Source organism: Narcine bancroftii, chromosome 3 (genome assembly GCF_036971445.1).
Source record: "Narcine bancroftii isolate sNarBan1 chromosome 3, sNarBan1.hap1, whole genome shotgun sequence".
Classification (NCBI taxonomy): Eukaryota; Metazoa; Chordata; class Chondrichthyes; order Torpediniformes; family Narcinidae; genus Narcine; species Narcine bancroftii.
The window spans coordinates 11,165,898-11,189,976 of record NC_091471.1 but is presented as its reverse complement, the minus strand read 5'-3'; the positions used below and the strand labels follow the sequence as shown (position 1 = coordinate 11,189,976).

General features: G+C 45.8%; 1 protein-coding gene across 1 annotated transcript in view; it reads left to right on the top strand.

Moving 5' to 3' along the window:
* Positions 1-24,079, top strand: part of LOC138756972 (transcription factor COE3-like) — a 462,275-nt gene that overhangs the window by 332,069 nt on the left and 106,127 nt on the right. Inside the window, exon 8 of the mRNA XM_069923497.1 lies at positions 16,781-16,898. Coding sequence (XP_069779598.1) covers positions 16,781-16,898 — 118 coding nt within the window. The remainder of the gene's footprint in view (positions 1-16,780; positions 16,899-24,079) is intronic.

Sequence of the window (24,079 nt, the reverse complement as noted above, 5' to 3'; positions counted from 1 at the left end):
GCAGGCCACAGATTTAAGGTGAGAAGGGAAAGATTTAAGAGGAACCTGAGAGACAACTTTTTTTCACACAGAGTGGCCCGCGTCTGGAACGAGCTCCTGGAGGAAGCTATAGAAGAGGGTAAAATGTTGATATTTTGAATGGAATTTGGACATTTATAGATTGGAAAGGCTTTGGAGGGTATGGACTAAATACAGGCAAATGGAACTTGGCCAGATGCCAGTTTGGTCAGCATGGGTTGAAGGGACTGTTCTGTACTGTGTATGAATCAATGACTTCACCTTCCTCCTCAATCCCATTCTGCTGTCGCTCTGTGCAGTCAGGTCGGCGAGGTGAATCACGGGTTTGGTGGTAGTGTTGGGGAAATGGGTCATACTCAGGCTCGATTCACTAAATGTGTGACAGGGTATGGTGCAGGCAACACAACACATCTGAAATTTAGATCCAATGGGAAGGGTAGAGGGTCAGGCAGAAAGGGTGCGCATTCCTACCGCAATCACCAGTGAAAAACAAAGATCTGCAAATATATGTTCTATGTTCTAGAGTAAAACTGTTTATATTGTCAGATAGAATTTAATGCAGACAAATTTGAAGTGTTGCACTTTGGAAGGACACACAGTAAATGGTAGGGCACCGAGGGATCTGGGAATATGGATACATAATACCTTGAAAGAGGCATCACAAATAGATAGGGTTGTAAAGAGAGCTTTTGGCATATTGGCCTTCATAAATTAAAGTATTGTGTACAGGAGTTGGGATGTTATCTAAAGTTTTATAAGACATTGGTGAGGCCAAATTTGGAGAAATGTGTGCAGCTTTGGTCACCAAACCATAAGAACGATATCAATAATATTGAAAGAGTGCAGAGGAGATTTACTAGGATGTAGCCCAGACTTGAAGAAATGAGTTCCAGGGAAAGGTTAAACAGGTTAGGACTTTATTCCCTGGAGTGTAGAAAAATGTGGAGAGATTTGATTATACAAAATTATGATCGGTATAGATAGATTAAATAGATTAAAGCTGAGGTTAAGTGAGATAAAAACTCGAACATATGAGTTAAGGATGAAAGGGAAAAATTTTAAAGGGAACATTTGGGAGAACTTGTTCATGCTGACACCAGCGGGAGTGTGGAACGAGCTTCCGACTGAATTGGTGAATGCGGGTTCAACTTTGACAGTTTGAGATGAATTTGTATGGATGGGAAAGGTATGAAGGTCCAGGTGTAGATCAGTAAGATTAGGCAGATTTCTGCGCTGTAGTGTCCTATGGTTCCAGGGAACAGGTCTCGTCACATTCTCATCAGGTGAAAATGATGTGCAAGTCCAACAAAAACTCTGCTACCTTCACAAGCGGCCTGCATATTCTTCCTGCGTGTTCGTGCATCTGTCTATCCAGAAGTGCACTACCAAAATCTGCAGACACTGTGATTGGCAGTAAAATCACAAAAATGCTGGATGAACTCAGAGCCGATGGGACATATATAACCCACTTTTCAGGCCTGAGTCCTTCAAGATATGAATTAAAAAGCAGACAAGTGCCTGAAATAAAAAGGCTGGGGAGAAGGAAAGAAAGGGCAGAGGGAGGTGAACAGACCAACAGACAAAATGTGCTAATTGTTTAGGGATTAGGACAGGAGAGGAAAGGTGAGAATTGATTGGGGGAGGGGGGTTTGGCTCTGTGTAAACAGAGCTGGGGGAAAAGAGACACAGAGAAGAAAGAGAGAGAATATGTAATAGAGAGAGAGCGCTAAAGGAGACATAGGGAAAGATGGGTGGAACACTAATGGAGAAGATGATATTAATGCCATCCATTTGGAGGGTGCCCATACGGAATACGAGGTGTTGTTCCCCCAATTTTCAGGTGGTCTTAGTCTGGCAGTGCGTGAGACCATGGACAGATATGTCAGGAAGGAATTGAAATGGATTGCCACTGAGAGATCCAAGCTGTGGTAGCAGGCAGAGCTATAACTATTAAAGTACAGGAACAGGCCATCTCGGCCCCTCTAGTCCGTACCGATTTAAGTGATCTCCTCTCATCCCACCTACCTGCTCCCTGCCCATAACCCTCCAATCCCCTCAAAATGGAACCTGTTGCAACCACCTCTTCCGGAAGGTCATTCCACTCAGCCACCACTCCCGAGTGAAGAAGCTTCCTCTCATGTTACTTCTAAACTTTTGCCCCCTAACCCTTAACTTATGACCCCTTGTTCCAATCACACCTACCCTCAAGGGGAAGAGCCTATTCACATCTACTCTATCTATTCCCCTCATAATTTTAAATACCTCTATCAAATCCCCCCTCAACCTTCTTGGCTCCAATGAATAAAGACCCAGTCTACTCAGCCTTTCTTTTTATTCTAGATTCTGCAATCCAGGCAACATTTTAGTAAATTTTCTCTGCTCCCTCTCTACCTTACTGATATCCTTCCTATAATTCAGACCAGAACTGCACACAGTATTCCAAATTTGGCCTCACCAATGCCCTGAACAGTCTCAACATTAGCTCCTATATTCTATGTCAAAAGCTATCTTTACCATTCCATTTACATGAGAATCCACTTTCAAAGAACAATCAACTGTTATTCCAAGATCTCTCTGTTCCTCTGCAATCTCCCAGTCTGTTCCTGGTCTCTCTGATGTTGAGGAGACAAGGGGGAGCTGTGGATGCAGTAGAAGACTTCAGATTCACAAGTGAAGAGTTGCTTCACTTGGAAGGACTGTTTGGTGGTGGTGAGGGAGGAGGTGTGGCTGCAAGTGGAGCATTTCCTGTGGTCAGAGGGGAGGGTGTCAAGGGCGCGGACGGAGGTTTGGGAGCTCGGGTGGATGGACGACCGGGGCCTAGGAGAGAGGCTGTGGCTGGGACGTCAGGAGCTCCGATGGGTGGGTGGCTGGTGCGAGGGTCCGCGCACGGGCGTGGGGAGCTCTGGTGGGCAGGCAACTGGGGCAAGAATTCCGCGGATGAGGCCTCGGGAGCTCGAGTGGGTGGGCCAAAAATAGGAGGGTCAACTTTTACACAGGTCATACGGAAAATGCAATTTTTGCGCCAAGAAAAAAGGGAGGGATCGACTATGACACGAGTACATACAGTAATCACCATTCCACAAAGGAATTTAACTTCCATTTCTTGTAACTATTGAAAAATGTAAATTCAGTTGTAAAGTAACTGGAAGTTTGTAAAGCTGGACTCAGTAAGAATGACTAGAAATCTGTCAGTTTGCAGTAACCTGCCTCTGGATAGCAACCAACCATCTTCCCAGGTCTAGTTTCAGCCGTTTACTTTTGTTGATTCATTCACTCGTGGGATGGGGACATCATTGCTCATGCCAACATTTTAGACAACCTCTCAGTAGCCCTGAGCAGCCGTAGAGGCCAAGTCATTGGGTGTATTTAAGGTATCTGAATACAGGCCATCTCTGGGTTACGAATGAGTCCGTTCCTAAATCTGTCTTTAAGTTGAATTTGTAGGTAAGTTGGAACAGGTGCATATGGTTTTTATAAGCAGCAGTTGGTCAAGTTTCTTGAAGTAGACCTCAAGAGAGGTTTGAATAGAGCTGGTCTTGCATAGGATTTATGCTTTGGAGGCATTGTTACAAGGATAAATATCCAGGATCTGACTTAAAATGGTGGACGGAATTCTCCTTCCTCAAGCGGACAAACCGCTGAAGTCGCATGCGGTCTGTTCGTAAGTACGGGTTGTCCATAAGTCGGATGTTCGTAACCTGGGTATCAGAGTTTATGGGGTGAAAGCAGGGGATGGGGGCTGAGTGGGAGAATGGATCAACTCATTTAATGTATCTGTGGTTTTGGAGCTAATGTTCTGTGGGCCCTTTCTATTTCCATTCTTTCCTGCATTTCTGTCATTCCCAGGACCTTCGGGATCCATTCTTTTATAAATTCCTTCATATCTGTCCCTTCTTCATCTTCCTTTAGGCCCACTATTTTTATCAGCGAGTGGTGGCAGAATGGAATGGACTTCCGAATGAGATAGTTGTGGCAGGGTCCCTTCTGTCATTTAAGAGAAGGTTGGATGTGTACATGGCGGTGAGGAGGTTGGAGAGTAATTGGTGGTGAGCGGGAAGTTTGAGCTAGTGGAGTTGTTCTAGTGAACCAGTACAGACTCGAAAGGCCGACATGGCCTGTTTCCGCACCGTAAATGGTTATATGGTTATATGGTGGGATGGTGGAATGGACTCTATGGGCCAAATGGCCTAGTTCCGCTCCAATATCTTACGATCCTTTGCTCTTCTGGTCTTGATGGGCCTGGACTCAGATTGGAGAGACTGGGAATAGGATGTGTATCTTGCTGGGAATTAAATTTTAAAATTTAAATTTAGACATACAATTTCAGCACGGAAACAAGTCCTTTCGGCACATGAGTCTGTGCCTCCCAAGTGCATCCAATGGAAATACAAGCCCTGGGATGCTTTAAATGGTGGGAGGAAACTGGATCACCCGGAGGGAACAGGCATAGGGAGAACGTACAAACTCCTTAACAGACAGCGCTGGATTCGAACCCAGTGCGTTGGTGGTGTAACAGTGTAGTGCTAACCTCCAGGCTCACCGTGCTGCTCTTTAACCATTATGCTAATCCTGCCATCAAAACATATTACCTATGGAGGTAAGCTGAACTACTGAGGGGGGTAAAACAGATAGTATCAGCCACCCTTCCCTGATGTATAGGTAGACTACACAAATTGACATTAAATCTTTGTAGATAAACCCTGAAGATTCACCCTGGTGCACACCACACTTGAGTTCCCACCCTATACAGCACATACCTCACAACTGGTTCTCCAGTGCTCCCCATGGATCACAGCCAGGAATGGCCTCAGGGTAACTGGAATCAAGTCACATGACTTCAAGTGAGGAGGATGACCAACCAGTAAGTGGTGTCGCCTGTGGGTGGATCTGATATTCATGGAGATGGGGGGAGGGGGAGGAAGTCAGATTGACTTTCGACCCATTGTCCTTCGACCATTGTGTTTTTTCCTGTTGGACCACTGAGGTGACCCTTCATGCTAGCATCACCCTGAAGGCTCAGCCCATACGTAGCCTTCTATCTATATAACCATATAACAATTACAGTTCGGAAACAGACCATCTTGGCCCCTCTAGTCCATACCGATTTAAGTGATCTCCTATAGTACCACCTACCTGCTCCCTGCCCCTAACCCTCCAATCCCCTCACATCCATGCACTTATCCAACCTTCTCTTAAATGACAAAATGGACCCTGCTGCAACCACCTCTTCTGGAAGGTCATTCCACTCAGCCACCACTCTCTGAGTGAAGATGCTCCCTCTCACGTTACTTCTAAACTTTTGCCCCCTAACCCTTAACTCATGACCCCCTCATTCCAATCTCACCCACCCTCAAGGGGAAGAGCCTATTCACATCTACTCTGTCTGTACCCGTCATAATTTTATATACCTCTATCAAATCCCCCCTCAACCTTCTACGCTCCAATGAATAAAGACCCAGTCAGCTCAATCTTTCTTTGTATTCTAGATACTGCAATCCAGGCAACTTTTTAGTAAATCTTCTCTGTACCCTCTCTACCTTATTGATATCCTTCCTATAATTTGGAGACCAGAACTGCACACAATATTCCAAATTTGGCCTCACCATTGCCTTGAATAGTCTCAATATCACTTCTCAATGACAAGATTCTATGCTTTGATTTATAAAGGCCAGCATACCAAAAGGTTTCTTCACCACCCTATCTACATGGGAATCCACCTTCAAAGAACAGTTAACCATTATTCCAAGATCTCTCTGTTCCTCTGCATTCCTCAATCCCCTCCCGTTCACTGCATATGTCCTGTTTTGATTATTCTTCCAATGGAGCACTGTATAGTGTGGGAATGAATAGAGATTGGGAAAAGGGCCATGGTTTGGAGTTCTTGTTACCTCATTAGTCAAGTCAAGTTTATTGTATCCTGATTGTATAAGTGCAACCCGACAAAACAAATTTCTCTGGTACTCAACACAAAACACAGATGTAAAACCAGTCATACACAAACAATACATAAGCAGGACAAGTATTTATCTGTACAAATTAATAAATGAGTCTCGAATGGATAGTGTGAGCAGTACCTTTGATTGTTCACCATTCACACAGCCCGTGGAGCACATAAGCAACAGCCGGAATACTCCTCTAATTGTCTGATCTTGGAAGCTAAGCAGGCTCAGACCTGGTCAGTACTCGGAGGAGAGACCGCCAAGGAACACCAGGTGCTGTAGGTTCTGTGAGGGGCGCTGGACTAAATGGAGACTCTCTGTCAGCCTTACGGTTGAGAAAAGTGAAAGAATTTCATGCGTGTTTCATTCTAAATGTAGTATTACATGGACAATAATGGAATATTTATCTTTACCTTCACTTTAACATCCTTAGAGGAAGGATGCAGGTGCTTTGGAGTAAGTATAGAGGAGATTTGCCAGGATGTTGCCTGGCTTTGAAAACTAGGGCTTTTTTTCCCGGAGTGAGGGCTTTTTTTTCCCGGAGTGACTAAGGATGAGAGGTGATGAGAGGTAGGTCAGATGATGAGGGACTTAATTTGGGGTGACAGCCAGCACCTTTCTCCTGGGGTGACAATAGCAAACACCAGAGGTCATCTATCTATGGGTCTGATTCCATAAAATTGGGCCGTGGACCACTGGTGGGGCACAGGGTGCTTCCACGCGGGTCTTTAAAAATATTGCATAAAATACTTCGCATTAGATAAAGATGTGTTTCTGACAGAGCTGCCTTTGACTTGAAAGTTTTGGTCCGTTATTGTGCCGTGAACTTGGATTCATTGGTAGTGTCTTGTGCTGATGGCTGGCCCCGCCTCCTGGATTCCCGCCTAAACCTAGAACCCTTCTGAAGACTACCGTAAGACAATACCCTTAGTTATCAGCTAATAAAAGCGTTTATTCATGCCACACATTGCCACTAGTGGGCCCTGTCATGTCAGGCCGGAAGCCAGGCGGGTCTTAGACTGAAAAAGGTTGAGGATGACTGGAAGGTGAGAGGAGGGAAGTTTAAGGGAGATGTCAGGGGTAAGATTTTTTTACACAGAGAGTGATGGGTACCTGGAATATATTGCCAGGGGTGGTGGAGGCTGGGACTTTCAAAAGACTTAGGCACATGGATGTAGGAACATTTGAGGTTATAGGTGTGAGTTATGGATAAATTAGATTGTTGAGTAGGTTTACATGGTTCAGCACATTGTGAGTCAATGCACAGGACCATAAGAGTGGCAGAGAGTCTTCCCCTCCCCCCAACCCCACCCCTGCATCTACCGGGATCGTTGTCTGAAGAGGGTGCACAAAATCACTGAGGACCCCTTCCACACCACGCACAGCATTTTTCAGCTGCTCCCATTGGGGAAGAGATCCAGGAGGATCAGAAGTAGCACGACCAGGCTGAGGAACAGCTTCTCCCCACGAGCAGTGAGAATACTGAACGACCAAAGGATCTGCTCACACTAACCAATCCGAGACTCTCACATTCATGAAATAATATTTATGTGTATAGATGAAATACTTGTCCTGCATACTGTACGTATTTTCTGCATGTGTGTGTGTTATGTCTGTTTATGAGTCCGAGAACTGGAGAACACAGTTTCATTGGGGTTGGACTTGTACCATCAGATGACAATAAACTTGACTTGAAGGCCCTTTACTGAGCAGCAATGTTCAATGCTCTGTGTAGAAGAGGATACAGTGGTTCCGACGTTGGACTTTTGGCCAGCTTAATTATGTCCCATCTGTCGATATCTCCCAGCGTCTGTGAGAGGAAGCGAGAAAGGACTTCAACAGAGGGGAAAACAAACGTGTGCTCTGCCTGATTCAGTGAGATTGACTGCACATGGCGTAATTAAGAAAGAAACACACCAGCCCCAGGCTTCAGAGGACAAATAAGATTGGAGAACTTCTTAACCGTTTTGCAAATTCCTTTATTACGAGACCAATTCCATTAGGAACTCGTTTTTGTGTGCAATGCATTTCTCAGGTGAAGCGGACTTAATTAAATAAAGTCTGTCAAAAGATCAATCAAAACAAAGATGGGTCTACTCAGAGTCACTTGGTGTGGCCGTGTGAGTGAGAGTTAATGAAATTATGGCAGGAAAATCTCCATTACTTACAAGGATTAAGTATCTGTACTTCATAGGCTGAAACCCAGCATCCGTTTCATTTGTTTTGGTGTGTGCATTTTCAATAACTCTTCAAATGCCAGCGAAGTCGATACATTAGATCTGGGGCCTCTTTTCCTCCACATTCCAGTTTGTGCTGTCATTTGTACCAAGATGCAGGAGAAAGTTTATTTGACGGGCTTACCAGAAGACAGCTAAACGGAGGGCAATGAGGAAGATGCAGATCAAAAGTGCAGAGCTACACCGTTGGTCTGGGGCAAAGGCCGTAGAATTTTATTATTTTGGGGGTTCATTCAGGAGTCTGATCATGGCAGGAGTCAAAAGGTCCTTGAATATGGTGGTGTGTGATTTCATACTTGTAAATTAACTTCCTAATGGGAGGGGAGTCAAGAGTGTGGTGCTGTGTGTTGGATCTTTGTTTTTAGACCAAAAATCGAATTTATTCACGATAAATTATTTTTTCTTCTTCTTTGGCTTGGCTTCGCGGACGAAGATTTATGGAGGGGGTAAAAAGTCCACGTCAGCTGCAGACTCGTTTGTGGCTGACAAGTCCGATGCGGGACAGGCAGACACGATTGCAGCGGTTGCAGGGGAAAATTGGTTGGTTGGGGATGGGTGTTGGGTTTTTCCTCCTTTGCCTTTTGTCAGTGAGGTAGGCTCTGCGGTCTTCTTCAAAGGAGGTTGCTGCCCGCCAAACTGTGAGGCGCCAAGATGCACGGTTTGAGGCGATATCAGCCCACTGGCGGTGGTCAATGTGGCAGGCACCAAGAGATTTCTTTAGGCAGTCCTTATACCTTTTCTTTGGTGCACCTCTGTCACGGTGGCCAGTGGAGAGCTCGCCATATAACACGATCTTGGGAAGGCGATGGTCCTCCATTCTGGAGACGTGACCCATTTACGAAAAGGAAAATTGTTCCAAGTCTTTTCACACCCATAACATCAGTCATATCTCTGGATTCCCATCCATGTGTACATCAGTGGTTCTCAACCTTTTTCCTTCCAATCACATACCACCTTCAGCAATCCCTATGCCATCAGTGCTCTATGATTAGTAAGGGATTGCTGAAGGTGGTATGTGGATGGGAAGGGAAGGTTGAGAATCGCTGCTCTGGACCCAATTGTTACGGAAATATTTGGCTTGAGAAAAATTGTCATTGGCCCATTTCCTTTGGAGTTCTGAAACCCTGCACATTAAGGACGATTAAAACAGAGATTTTCAAACTTTTTCTTTCCTCCCACATACCACCTTAAGCAATCCTTTACTAATCACAGAGCACCGTTGGCATAGGGAATATAAAAAGTGGTATGTGAGTGGAAGGAAAAAGGTTGAGATCCACTGATGTACATTGTTATGTCTGTTCTCTCAATAAACTGTTACCACCGCTGTGGCACCTTGCACCCCTTCAATTGGTGGAGGGACATCCCCACAGACTTAACCCCTCAGTACCCGGTAATGGGAGGTCTCTGCACTGTGGTCTTTCCCCACAGTGCCCTCGTGTTGGCTGCCCCAAGCCTCAGCGCATCCCTCATCACGAACTCCTGCAATCTGGAATGTGCCAGTCGGCAGCATTCCCGCATGGACATTTCCATTTGCTGAAAGGCCAACAGGTTCCAGGCAGACCAACGTGCGTCTTTCACCAAGTTGGTGGTCTCACAGCAGTTCTGGATGTCTGACTCTGTGTGTGTCCCCCGGGAACAGCCCGTGGACCAGAGAGTCCTCTGTTATGCTGCCACTGAACCACAAGGACCCTTGCGTTCTTCTCCACACCCTTGTCTTTTAACATGCTTTAAATTAGCAGTTTGCAAGTTCTCCCCACGACCTGTGTGGGTCTCCTCCAGGTGCCCTGCTTTTCGCCCACCCTAAAGTGTTGGGAGGTTCATTGGGTGCAATTGGTGGCACTGGTTTCATGGCCTGTAACGTTTAAAAATAAAACAAATCACACCATTTATAATTTCATCTGAATCATTACAACTGCCAGTCAGTGAATAAATAGCAAAGGAATTAGATAAATTAATTGTTCAAGGGGCAGAAATTAAACAGGCACGTGCCTTGAACCAAGTGGCGTCAGTGTGAGTTAAACAAGAAAGTCTGCGGATGCTGGGGTCGAGTGAAATACATGTCTGCTGGGGAACCTCAGCAGGTCCTGCAGCCTCCATAGGGAGTAAAGGGTGATCAACGTTTCAGCCTTTAGCAGGTATAAGCGAAAACAGGCAGGAGGGTGAATGAAAAGGTGGGTGAAGGGGAGATAAAGAGAGGAGAGGAGAAAGGGAGTCATCACATTTATTATCACCTAATTGTGCAACCCAACCAAACAGCGTTAAGTTAAAAAAAAAAGTTAAACATGCGGCATGGTAACAGGCTATTTCGGCCCAAGTTCTCCGGTGCAACACATACACACAAACAATATATATACAGGACAAGTATTTATCTACTCAAATAAATAAATATTTTTTTGTACAAATGAGAGTCTCAGATGGTCAGTGTGAGCGATTTCTTTGGTCGTTCAGCATTCTCACTTCCCATGGGAAGAAGCTGCTCCTCGGCCTGGTGGTGTATCTCCTCCTGTATCTCTTCACCGTCGGAAGTGGCTGGAAGACGTGTACTGGGTTCAAGGGGACCTAAACATTTTGCGCCCCATCTTCAGACAACGATCCCAGTGGATCATGTCAATGGGGTGAGGGGGACTCCAGTGATCCTCTCTGCCACTCTAATGGTCCTGTGGATTGCCCTCCAATCCATTTCTCTGCAGCAACCAATCCACATGATGATGCAGTCGGCCAAGATGCTCTCAATAGAGCTCTTATTGCAGTTTGACATAATGGTGGTCGGTAGCCTTGCCCACTTTAGACTTCTCAGGAAGTTCAGTCACTGTTACATCTTCCTGACAAATGAGGAGATGTTGGGTGTCTACGAGAGGACACTAGTTAAGTGAACTCCAAGGAACTTGGTGCTCTCCACTCTCTATTCTGCAGAGTTGTTGAAGTGTAGAGGAGGGTGGTTGTTCCTGGTCCTCCTGAAGACCACGATCATTTCCTTCATCTTGTCCACGTTGAGACTCAGGTTGTTAATCTCACATCATTTAAAAGATTTTCTACCTTATCTCTGTAGAGAGGAGGAATTCAGGCTAAACTGGTGAGAGGTTTTTGGTGGATAAGGGTTGAAATGCCAGTTGATGAAGTAGACAAAGACGATGTGGTCAAACAATAATCATGGCTTTTATTACCTGAAACTCATGGTACAATAATGAAAGACAATAGACGCATATACAGTTATATCCAAGGAGAGTGTCCTTAACAGTAGAGATAACTTACAGCCAATGTTAGTACAGCAAGGCTCGCCAGAGGGGGGACAGGCAGCTTGGCAGACATTCACCACAGTCTCCCCCCGGCAGAAGAAGGGTTAAAATCAAAAGGACAGCTGCCAGGAAAGACTGAAGCAAGCGATACATGGATACCATGTTTGGCCTTGAGATACTCTAACAGCCAAAATACGCCAGTATCTAGCAAGCAATCGAAATATAATGAGATGTTTTATGAACATGTCAGCCTATCAGATTGTTTATGAATTCTGGTGCTTTGTCTCAAAGCAGGTGGCTCCTTTGCAACCTTGGGAACTGGTACAGGTCCTGGGTCTGTCGTGTGGGAAGGACTGGCTTCTGGACCTGCTCCAGAATCGCCAGCGTGAGGCAGTGGAGCCTCAGCAGGGCCATCTGAAAGCTGACTAGGGGTCACAGGCTGGGGGGGGTGAGTTCAACCTCTCAGGCTCACTCTGAGTAGGGGTGCGAGGAAGCAGCGAACCAGGTGAGGCCAGATCTCTTAGGGGTAGAGTGTCAGTAATCCCGTCTGGGAATTTAACATGAGCGTAGTTGGGGTTAGTATGCAGTAGCTGAACTGGTTGGACTAGGGGGTCTGTTTTACGCACCCGAGCGTGGCTCTTCAGCAGCACGGTTCCAGGCTCAGATAAACAGGCTGGCCAGTCCACCACAGTTCCTGGTTTCCTAGGAAAGGCAAAAATGCGTCAATTACAGTAATGAAATATACATTATTGTTGTTGGAATGTAACGACCCTTTAAAATCTAAGCTAATCCTCTCAAAAGGTCGGGTTGCCTTGATGAGAGTGGCCTGCGGAGCTTTGAAGTATTGTGGTTTGCATTCTACGCAATCAGGACTGCTTTTAGTCAGTTTTCTGACTTCTTTCAGAGATTAGTGTATGTAGTGGAAGAATCTCGTGACTCCTGGGTGGCTCAGTCTGCTATGGATCTCTTTTAGCCCCTCCAGCTGAGCACCAGCAGCAGATCGTGACAATGTGTCAGAATCATTTAACCTGCCCGGTCTGGACTGGATCTCATAATTATAAGTTGAGAGTTCTATTCGCCAGCGTGCCATCTAATCGTTCTTGATTTTACTTTTGTGTTTAGTATTGAACGTAGGCTACAGATTTCTGATCAGTGACAAGAGTAAATTTTCTGCTGGCTAGAAAGTGTCTCCAGTAGTGAACAGCTTCAATAATACCCTGGGCTTCTTTTTCAATGGCAAGATGTTTAAGTTCAGGTCCACGTAACGTGCGGGAGAAGAATGCCACAGGTCTGCCCTTTTGATTAAGGGTTCCTGCCAAGGCACAATCTGAAGCATCAGTTTCCACTTGGAATGGGACATCCTCGTCAATGGACGAGAGTGCAGCTTTGGCAATATCAGCTTTAATTCTTTCGAAAGCCTTCAAGGCCATTGGAGAGAGAGGAAAAGATTTAGTGTCAAACAGAGGGCGTGCCTTCGTGTCATAGTCCCGAACCCATTTGAAGTAGTAGGAAAAGAATCCCGTACACCTTTTAAGGGCTTTTGCTGAGTTTGGGGGTGGTAACTTCTTAAGGGAGGCCATTCTTTCTGGATTGGGGCGGACAATGTAGCCCAGAATGGGTAGCTCTGTCGTGGTGAACACACATTTGCCCTCGTTAAATGTAAGGTTGAGTTCTTTAGGTGTTGCTAAAAATTTCTTTAGGCGGTTGTTATGTTCAGCCTGTGTTTTCCCACGGATAGTGACATTATCCAGATAGGGAAACGTAACCTGTAACTCAAACATCCTAACAATCTTATCCATTTCCCTCTGAAACACTGACTCACCATTAGTGACCCCAAAAGGTACCCTTTTAAACTGGTATAACCCCCCCCCCATCAGCCTCAAAGGCTGTATAGGGTTGTTCCTTTTTTTCAATGGCAGGATGTTTAAGTTTAGGTCCGCGTAACATGCGGGAGAAGAATGCCACAGGTCTGCCCTTTTGATTAAGGGTTCCTGCCAAGGCACAATCTGAGGCATCAGATTCCACTTGGAATGGGACATCCCTGTAAATTTAAAGTAACTTTACACTTGTCCCGTACAGTTTTTGTAAGTTCACTACAAGCCATCGATATCTTTCGGTTCGCTGGGTATCTCCGCAAATTTAAGGCTCTGGCAACTCTCTCGTGGATGTAGCTGTCAGCGCTCCCCAAATCTATTAGACAATCAAGAGTCTCACCATTCACCTCCCCCTTCATAGTCGACCGTTCCAGTCCATAACATCCCCAAGCTTTGGAGTCAATTGAGCTATCACAGGGGATCTCACCGCGCCGTCACTTGAAGTCAATTCAGCCCGCTCGTCTGAAGATTCCCCCTTTTCACAGTTGTCTTCCATTCCTGCAGCTCCAGGATGCATTTTCTTGGTGCTTCTCTACTTCTTCTTATCAGTGTGAGTACTTTTCACTTTACAGGGTTCAGCAAAATGGCCGAGTTTCCCACAATAGCTGCAGGTAGGAAATCAGCTCTTATCACAGAAATAGCATTTTTCAGGAGTTTGCCCTTTTCTTTCCTTCGGGATTCCAGCACTCCTGGATGTTTCCTTTTTGGTTTCTAGCATTTCACTGGACTCCATGGCACTTCTCAGTGTTTTGGCTAGAGTGACTGCCCGGTCGTAGGTTAAGGGCTCCATCTCCAGTAGCCTCTGTCGGATGTAACTGGAGTCAATCCCATTGACTAAAGCATCCAGCTTCAAGGCATTGCGGTATTGTTGCACATTGACTGCCCGGTCGTAGGTTAAGGGCTCCATCTCCAGTAGCCTCTGTCGGATGTAACTGGAGTCAATCTCATTGACTAAAGCATCCAGCTTCAAGACATTGCGGTATTGTTGCACATTGACTGCCCGGTCGTAGGTTAAGGGCTCCATCTCCAGTAGCCTCTGTCGGATGTAACTGGAGTCAATCCCATTGACTAAAGCATCCAGCTTCAAGACATTGCGGTATTGTTGCACATTGACTGCCCGGTCGTAGGTTAAGGGCTCCATCTCCAGTAGCCTCTGTCGGATGTAACTGGAGTCAATCCCGTTGACTAGAGCATCCAGCTTCAAGGCATTGCAATGTTGTTGCACATTGACTGCCCGGTCGTAGGTTAAGGGCTCCATCTCCAGTAGCCTCTGTCGGATGTAACTGGAGTCAATCCCATTGACTAAAGCATCCAGCTTCAAGGCATTGCGGTATTGTTGCACATTGACTGCCCGGTCGTAGGTTAAGGGCTCCATCTCCAGTAGCCTCTGTCGGATGTAACTGGAGTCAATCTCATTGACTAAAGCATCCAGCTTCAAGACATTGCGGTATTGTTGCACATTGACTGCCCGGTCGTAGGTTAAGGGCTCCATCTCCAGTAGCCTCTGTCGGATGTAACTGGAGTCAATCCCATTGACTAAAGCATCCAGCTTCAAGACATTGCGGTATTGTTGCACATTGACTGCCCGGTCGTAGGTTAAGGGCTCCATCTCCAGTATCCTCTGTCGGATGTAACTGGAGTCAATCCCGTTGACTAGAGCATCCAGCTTCAAGGCATTGCAATGTTGTTGCACATTGACTGCCTGGTCATAGGTTAAGGACTCCGTCTCCAGCAGCCTCTGTCGGATGTAACTGGAGTCAATCCCGTTGACTAAAGCATCCAGCTTCAAGGCATTGCGATGTTGTTGCACATTGACTGCCCTGACGACACATTAGTTTGCCAGTGAGTCGAGGGCCAGTGCATAGGCAGCATCACTTTCCCCGGGTTTCTGGCGTCTAATCAGCAACTGGTGTCGAGCAAGCACCACATTCCATGGCGCTGCATCGTAAGAAGTCAGACGTTCCCCGGCTATAGCCAGAGTGGTAGCTCCTTGCGTTACGGCGAAAGGGACCTCACCCAGCAGAGAGTTCAGGTGGCCCCACTGTATCGCCTCATCGACCACGTTGTTTCGAGCCATGTAGTAATCGAAACAAGCAATCCAGTGGCTGAAAATCTTTCTGGCCATCGGGGCAGACTGGTCGATTATCAGCCGCTCTGGCTTGAGGGCTGCATCCATTTCTGTTAATAAAATTGAAGTGCCAGTTGATGAAGTAGACAAAGACGATGTAGTCAAACTATAATCATGGCTTTTATTAGCTGAAACTCATGGCACAATAATGAAAGACAATAGATGCATATACAGTTATATCCAAGGGGAGTGTCCTTAACAGTAGAGATAATACACAGCCAATGTTAGAACAGCAAGGCTCACCAGAGGGGAGACAGGCAGCTTGGCAGACATTCACCACAAGGGTAGAAGAGAAAAAAATAACTGACGAGTGGGACAAAGGCTGGGCTCTGATGAGAAAGGGAAGGGAAGGGGGTGGGGAGTTGGAGAAAAGGAGTCAGAGGGATACAGAGGGTTAGGGAAAGAGTCAAAACCCAGAAATGCTGGAGGAGCTCAACCAGTTTCACAGCGTCCATAGGAGATATATTACTGACATTTCGGGTTTGATCTCTCGGTCAAGGTATGGGCGAAAAAATTCATGTGAACAAATTAAAGGCTGGGGAGAGAAAGGGAGAAGAAGTGGGAGAAGGAGCACAGACAAAAGGTGAGAATTGATTTTGGCTCTGTGATAGGAGAGCGAGGGAAAAGTGAACGGATATATATATATATATATATATAGAGAGAGAGAGAGAGAGAGAGAGAGAGAGAGAGAGAGAGAGAGAGAGAGAGAGAGGCACAACTAGAGGAAAGGAAACGGGGGAAGAAGATGGGAGTGGGGTATGTGGGTTCTAATGTCAAACAGAGAGGTCAAAGTTAGTGCCATCTGGTTGGACCGTGCTCAGATGGAAGCCCCACAAGCCGATACTGCCCAATTATATGCAAATAACCTACATTCCCTGGTACATTTCAAATGGTGGGAGGAAACTAGAGTACCGGCAGAATCCTGCGCAGACACAGGGAGGACACACAACACCTTCCAGAGAGTGCCGGATTCGAACCCTGGACCCGCTCGCTAGCACTTTAGCAGCATTGAGCTAACCTATATAGCGACTGTGGTGCCCATGTGGGTGGTCTCAGTTTGGTAATGAAAAGGGAGAAAATTAGGGGAGAGAGTTCAGGTGACTTCAGTGTCTCTGAAGGGATTCTATCTTGCTTTTCTTTGAAACCATTGGCGACTTGTTGTTGGTCTTAGGGCAGACAAGAATTGAAATATATCATGTATGTTACATTCTTAATGTATTATTACATAACATTAAAATAAACTTTTGAACCTTTGGAAATGTGGCTGTGGAAGCAAGTCGAGATGACCACATGGTCATAGAAATTTTTTAAATTGAAATAGTAAGATCAACTGGTTATTTCCTTCCAGGTGGTGATCTGCACGACCATTAACGTGGACGGGCATGTTCTGGCAGTCTCGGACAACATGTTCATCCATAACAATTCGAAGCATGGCCGGAGAGCTCGGAGGTTGGACCCTTGCGAAGGTACGTTACACTTGCAGCACAGAAAGAGTCCCATCACTCGTGCTCCCAGCTCAGACTTGGTTCTTTAGGCCAGTGTGGTGATATGTATATACTGTGCTATGTACGAGTAGCTGGCCCGCCCACTGATGACTCGCTCCCTAGTGACTCCTCCCCCGGTGGCCTGGCCATAAAGGTCGACCTCCCTTCCCCTGTCCTCCATTCGAGCACATGGAGTTGGGCCAGCTACAATCTCATGTGTGTTAAAGCCTATCATTCACCTCACTCAATCTTTGGTGTTATTGATAGATCCAGGAAGGAAAAGCTCCAGCATTTTACGTAAAGTTGCCAGGGTTGTAGATTAAAGCCAAAGAAAAACCTCTGGAATTGCTGGTGGAATTGAACGGGTCCAGCAACATATGCAGAAAGGTGGACATTTTGGGTTGAAATTAATTTTCTTCTGTCATTGCATTTTGGAAGAACATAGGAAAGTAGGAGATACACAGTAAATGTTAGGGCACTGAGGAGTGAGGTAGAACAGAGGGATCTGGGAATACAGATACATAATTCCCTGAAAATGGCATCACAAGTAGGTAGAGTTGTCAGGAGAGCTTTTGTCACATTGGCCTTCATAAATCAAAGAATTGAGTATAGGAGTTGGGATGTTATGGTAAAGTTGTATAAAACATTGGTGAGGCCTGGCACGACTAACTACAGGAAGGATATTAATAAGATTGAAAGAGTGCAGAGAAGATTTATGTTTCTGGGACTTCAGGAACTGAGTTACGGGGAAAAGTTAAACAGGTTAGGACTTTATTGCCTGGATCATAAAATAATGAGATTTGATTGAGTTATGCAAATTTATGATGTGCACAGATAAAGTAAACACAAGTAGGTTATTTTCCACTGAGGTTGGGTGAGATACAAGCCAGAGGATATGGGTTAAGGGTGAGAGGGGAAAAGCTTCAGGGGATTATTAGGGGAACCTTCACAGGTAGAGTAGTGGGAGTCTGGAGCGAGTTGCCCACTGAAATGGTGAATGCAGCTCAATTCTAACACGTAAGAAATATTTGGACAGGCACGTAGATGGGAGGTGGTGGAGGGATATTGACTGGGACAGACTAGAAAGGCCAAAGGGCCCTGTTTCTGTGCTGCAACGTTCTATAGTTCTACGGTTCTTATGAGTGTGGGTCTTGAAAACAAGTACGAGATACATTTCCTTTGCTGGATTCCATCTGCTACCATTGGGACAAATCGAAGATGACCAAGTTTGCAAATTTGGAGGCCCTTCATTTTCTAAGATAGTTCATTTCCATGGTCTTTCAAACATTTGTCTCAATACGTTTGGCCATCAGACACCTTTGATTTCAATGCTGAGATTTTCAAATGATCACCAGGCTCAGAAAGGATTTTGTGGGGGGTGTGGGGGATTTTGAGAGTTTCTTATTTCCACAAATCTCGGTATGACTTTTGGACAAATTTGTGGATTGGATGGGTTTAGAATATAGACCACATGCAGGCAAGGGTGACTAGTCCTGAATGCCAACTTGATCAGCATGGATGAGTTGGGCCATGCTGTATGATGCTCTATGAAGGGTGTACAATCTCCCTGGCTTAAATTTTAACCTGGAGAGACAGTAGACACTGGAATCTGGAGCAAAACACGATCTGCTGGAAGAACGCTGGACCTAACACACTAATGGCCTCATGAAGAAAGCACGTCAGCACCTCTACTTACACAGGAGTTTGCGGAGGTCGGTATGACACGAGAAGCCCTGGCTAATTTCTACAGAGGTGTGGTGGAAAGATAATTTCTTTATCTGTTTACATGTGTAGATATCTTCTTGAATACACTTCTAGTAAATGTATTACTTCTAGTAATTTTGCACTTCTAGTAAGTAGTAATTCTGCCTCACCCATAGGTCAATGAATATCAAAGTTGTATGTGATATCATGTATGTACACTGAAAATAAATCTGAACTTTGAACTTTGATATTGCTTCAATACTTCTAGTTCAGGTCCAACTTTTCACCTGATTATACATATACAACTAGATGAAACAGCGTTTCTCTGGACCACAGTGCAACAATATACACAAACAATACACAGCACATAATAATCAGACCTAATTTTAAATAAATATACTGTACATGTAAAAGGTTTGGTGTGATTTACTCGGTTATAAGATACAGTTCATCAATTGCACAGCCTGCTGGAAGAAGCCATTTCCCAGCCTGGCTGTCCTGATTTCGATGCCCCTGCATCTCCTTGCTTTTGGAATGGGTCAAAGATACTGCGTGCTGGATGGAAGGGGTCCTCAATAATTCCTTGAGCCCTATTTAAGCAATGCTTCCAGTAAAAGTCGTCAATGGAGGATGGTAAGAGTCCAGTGATTTTCTCAATACTTTGCTCGATCATTAATCTTGCAACTCACCCCGAACATGTTTTCCATTGATCGACAAATGGGGTTCTTGTATTTTGCCCTGTATATTTTCCTCCTGTGTTGGGTGGAGTGGTGAAAGAGACCCCTGGAAGCGACATTTAGTCACACATGGCAGAAAGGATGCTTTTTTTAAGCTGAGAAGCTCCCTACAATATAAAATAATTCTGAAGAAGCCTTAGGACCTGACAACTTATATCTAGTAATATGCAAAAGTACCGGAGAATCTCACAGGTCACACAACAAAAATATATAACCGTTGTTTTGGTCCTGAGCCCTTCGTCAGGTAAGAGAGAAAACAGGTGGACCCCCATATAAAAAGGTGGAGGCAGGGGTGATGAGGACAGGAAGGAAGAAGAGGAAGGGGGAGGAACCCAGGCTAACAGGTAAGGTAGTTGGTGGAGATAGGTGAGAGGAGGAAGAGAAGGATGCTGAGAAGTGGTGGGGGGAGATGGCGGAGGGTAGCTCTTTGACAGGAGAAGGAAACCATGGTTGGGGGAGAGCTGGACAAAGACACAAGCACGGACAAACACGTGCATATGAAATAATGTATATGTGCAAAGGTGTATGTGCATGTGTGTGTGTGTGTGTTTGTGTGTGTGTGTGTGTGTGTGTGTGTGTGTGTGTGTGTGTGTGTGTGTGTGTGTGTCTGTGTGGGGGGGTGTATGTGTGCATAGGGGTGCTTATGGTGGTGTGTGTGGGTGTCTGTTTGTGTGCTTGGCTGGCTGTATGACACACATACACCCATCCATGCACACCCTTGCCCAAATACACACACATCCACACGCACAAGCACACACACACACACACACACACACACACACACACACACACACACACACACACACACACACACACACACACACACACACACACACGCACACACACCTACCTACTGATCATTTCATCTTATCTACCAGAAGGCAGTCGAGAGGCTCATGAAGTGGGTGAAATATTGACTCGTTATAAAAGACATCAAACAGTTTACCTTTGCATGAACTGATAATTTGCACTGCAGCCAGGCAGTTTATTTTAGCAAGTGTGATAAATTTAGAATCCCTCTCATTGAAGAGGAACCAACATTTGCCAAAATGGACTAAAATATCACACTGCTTGCAGAAGAAAGTAAAATGTTCAATTCTCCGCAATGTTGTGCCACAATTTCAGTGTGGGATGCTTCAGCGGGCAATCTGAAGTGAGCTTTCCTTCAGCAACCCGCTCCTTTGCAGTAACAAGGTTCAAGGATCAAGCTTCAATGTTTGGTGCCCCAAAGAGCAAGAGAAAGAGAAGCAAAAGCCATTCCCTTCACTGAGTGTCTGTGGATTCACCTCCAACACTCCTGTAGCCTTACACTCCAGTTCAAGCTATCACCAACCCAAGCTCCAGGTCTCAACCTCCAATACAATCTGGAAGCTTCAGCACCCCTTCTGTCCCTCAGCACCCTATTGAATCCCGATTCTGGTACCTGGTTCCCATGAGACAGTGTCCAGCAGCCCACAGCCCATGTGGGTCCTTTGACCGCAAGTCACCAGCACCCCACAGCCTGTGTGGGCCCGTTAGCCATTGAGCACCTCACTGGTTTGTTGCAGTGGTCCCCTTCCCTGTGGGGTCAGCTCCCTGGCTTCTCCTTCTCAACGGGTGATGTTCTCCCAATTACTGCTGATCTGTGCTGGTCTGCTCCTGTCTTGGGCACAAACATCCGTATTTGCAGGATGTTTGAAAAATACAGTTGGATCCTTTCTAATGGGGCTGCTTAAAACCTGTACAGAGCTGTTGGCAGCACTACCAGGCAATAGGACCCTGCGGAGCATCACTGTTTCTCCGCTCTATGCTTTCCAGGATCCACACCAACGGCAGAGCTCCTATTCTTTCTTTCTTTGGCTTGGCTTCGCGGACGAAGATTTATGGAGGGGGTAAAAAGTCCACGTCAGCTGCAGGCTCGTTTGTGGCTGACAAGTCCGATGCGGGACAGGCAGACACGATTGCAGCGGTTGCAAGGGAAAATTGGTGGGTTGGGGTTGGGTGTTGGGTTTTTCCTCCTTTGCCTTTTGTCAGTGAGGTGGGCTCTGCGGTCTTCTTCAAAGGAGGTTGCTGCCCGCCAAACTGTGAGGCGCCAAGATGCACGGTTTGAGGCGTTATCAGCCCACTGGCGGTGGTCAATGTGGCAGGCACCAAGAGATTTCTTTAGGCAGTCCTTGTACCTTTTCTTTGGTGCACCTCTGTCACGGTGACCAGTGGAGAGCTCGCCATATAATACGATCTTGGGAAGGCGATGGTCCTCCATTCTGGAGACGTGACCCATCCAGCGCAGCTGGATCTTCAGCAGCTGGATCTCCTATTACAGCAGCTCCGGCAGCCCCGTCCTTTTATTTAAAGACATAACAAAGAACAGCAGGAGGACGTTCAGCCCATTGGATTAGAGACTGCTCTGGGATGAAACTAAGTGGACCTTTGGGTGTACTAATATTTGCTGGAGGGACTCAATGAACCAGGCCACATTCTTGTTTCAGATTTTCAGATTTCAGATTTATTGTCAGAGAACATACATGACATCACATACAAGCCTGAAATTCCTTTCTCCTGCCGGCATGGCAGAACTACCACAAATTGGTAGTGCAAAAAATAAACTGTACACTGTAGTCGCATGGTACTTGAAAGAAGACATACACACGTATTGTAGACAGGATAAGCTCTGAGTTTTATTAGGGCTCAGGCCCAACTTTTATACTTGCACTGTTCCCGCCGTGGCCCTCCTTGGCTGACATCACATAACAAAAGTGGATTTCCTGCGCGTGGGTACTTTCCTGCATGAAAATGCCCCTCTTCCCTTCGCGCTGTCCCTATCTGTTGACTGCGCAGCGATGCCAGTGCCATTTTGGAGTCACTGGCCTTTAAGTTGCCCTTGCTGTTCACCTGCCAGTTCACTTGTTGGGGCCAGTGCCGCTGCACAGGGTGCTGGCTTCTGGTTGCGCTCACCGCCCAGAGGACCGGCAGTATTGTCCTTGTTCAGTCATTGGGAACAATACGAGGAGTTAAGTAAGGGTCGAGTGGTCATGCAGAAACCATGGGAAGTAAAGGGTAACTATCATTTTGGCCCTTCATCCGGGTACGAGAAAGAATAAGTAGATGCCTGAACCAAAAAGGTGGGGGGGAGGAGAGGAAGTGGGAGGGGCACAGGCTCTGAATGGAAAGGGAAGGGAGTGGAGAGCTGGAGAAAAAGAAATAGAGGGATAGGGAAGGAGAGAGACTTGAGGAAGGGGGCTTATCAGAAATGGTGGATCGATGTTAGATGGAAAGTCCAGATGGAAAGTTACCAGACAGAATCTAATTTGTGGTTGGCATCAGTTTGGCAGCTGTGATAGGAGAGGGAAGGGAATAAGATAGAAAGAGCGCAGAGAAGATTTACTAGGATGTTGCCCAGATTTCAGGAATTGAGTTACAGGGAAAGGTTAAACCCTGCAGTGTGGAAGAATGAGGGGATATTTGATTGAGGTATTTAAAATGATGAGCGGAATAGACAGACTAAATGTAGATGGGCTTTCTCCCCTGAGGGTGGGTGAGATACGAACCAGATATGGGTTAAGGCTGAAAGGGGAAAAGTGTAGGGGTAATATCTTCACACAGAGAGTGGTGGAATGTCGAATGAGCTTCCAGCTGAGGTGGTGAACACAGGCACAATTTTAACATTTAAGAAGAATTTGGACTGGTACATGGATGGGAGAGGTATGGAGGGCAGGTCAGTGGGACTAGGCAAAAAAAAATGGTTCAGCACAGACTAGAAGGGCCAAAGGGTTCTGTTCCTCTGCTGTGATGTTCAATCGCTTCTACAGCACATTTACGAATTGCACAATATGAGGACTCAATGAGGAAGAGAAATATTTGACATTATTTAACAGCATCACAGGCAGAAAAGCAGAGCATTTGAACCTCAGAAACCATCCATCATGAGGGAAGGGTAACTAAAGAGTGAGTTACGTGCCAACCCTCGGCTTGCACATTAAAGAGCAGATGGCTGAGGGAACGAGAAACTCTATATCCACTTTGTCAATCAGGCAGATGCCATCTGGGCAGTTTAACAGGAAACTCGGAGTCCTTGCTGAAAGTTCAGGGATAACTTTACTCATGAAGATCAGCTTGTAATAAAACAAGTGAACACCTCTTTCCACGTCGGTTAAACAAGAAAACCTGCCGATGCTGGGGTCGGGTGCAAAACACAAACGCGCTGGAGAAACTTAGCAGGTCACACAGCATCCATAGGAAGTAAAGGGTAGCCAATGTTCGGGGCCATGACGAAGGGCACAACCCGGAAGGGCATCTTTTAATAATCATGACTCTAAAATGCATAAATCCAGGGTGAAGAGAGACACTGCACTGAGGTAAAAAGTTACCCAAAGAAGTATGGAATGGCAGAGCAGGCAGGATGGTGACCAAAAGAGTTTATTGTCATATCTGTACGTCCGATGGATTGTTTATCATCACATCTATGGAGCTACACCCAGGCTCGAAACATGGGTTACCTTTTACTTCCACTGGATGCTGTGTGGCCTGCTGAGTTTCTCCAGCGCTCTTGTGTATTGCCCTTGGCCCCAGAGTCTGCACTTAACTCCACAGGAAAAGCTACGTCTTGCGTGTGAACCTGGCAAGTCAGTTCAGGTAACACAACAGTAACAAACAAATAACTAAGTAAATAAAATAACAATGTTAAAGATAAAACCACAAAGCTGGAGAAATTCAACAGGTCAAACAGCGTCCTTTATATAGCAA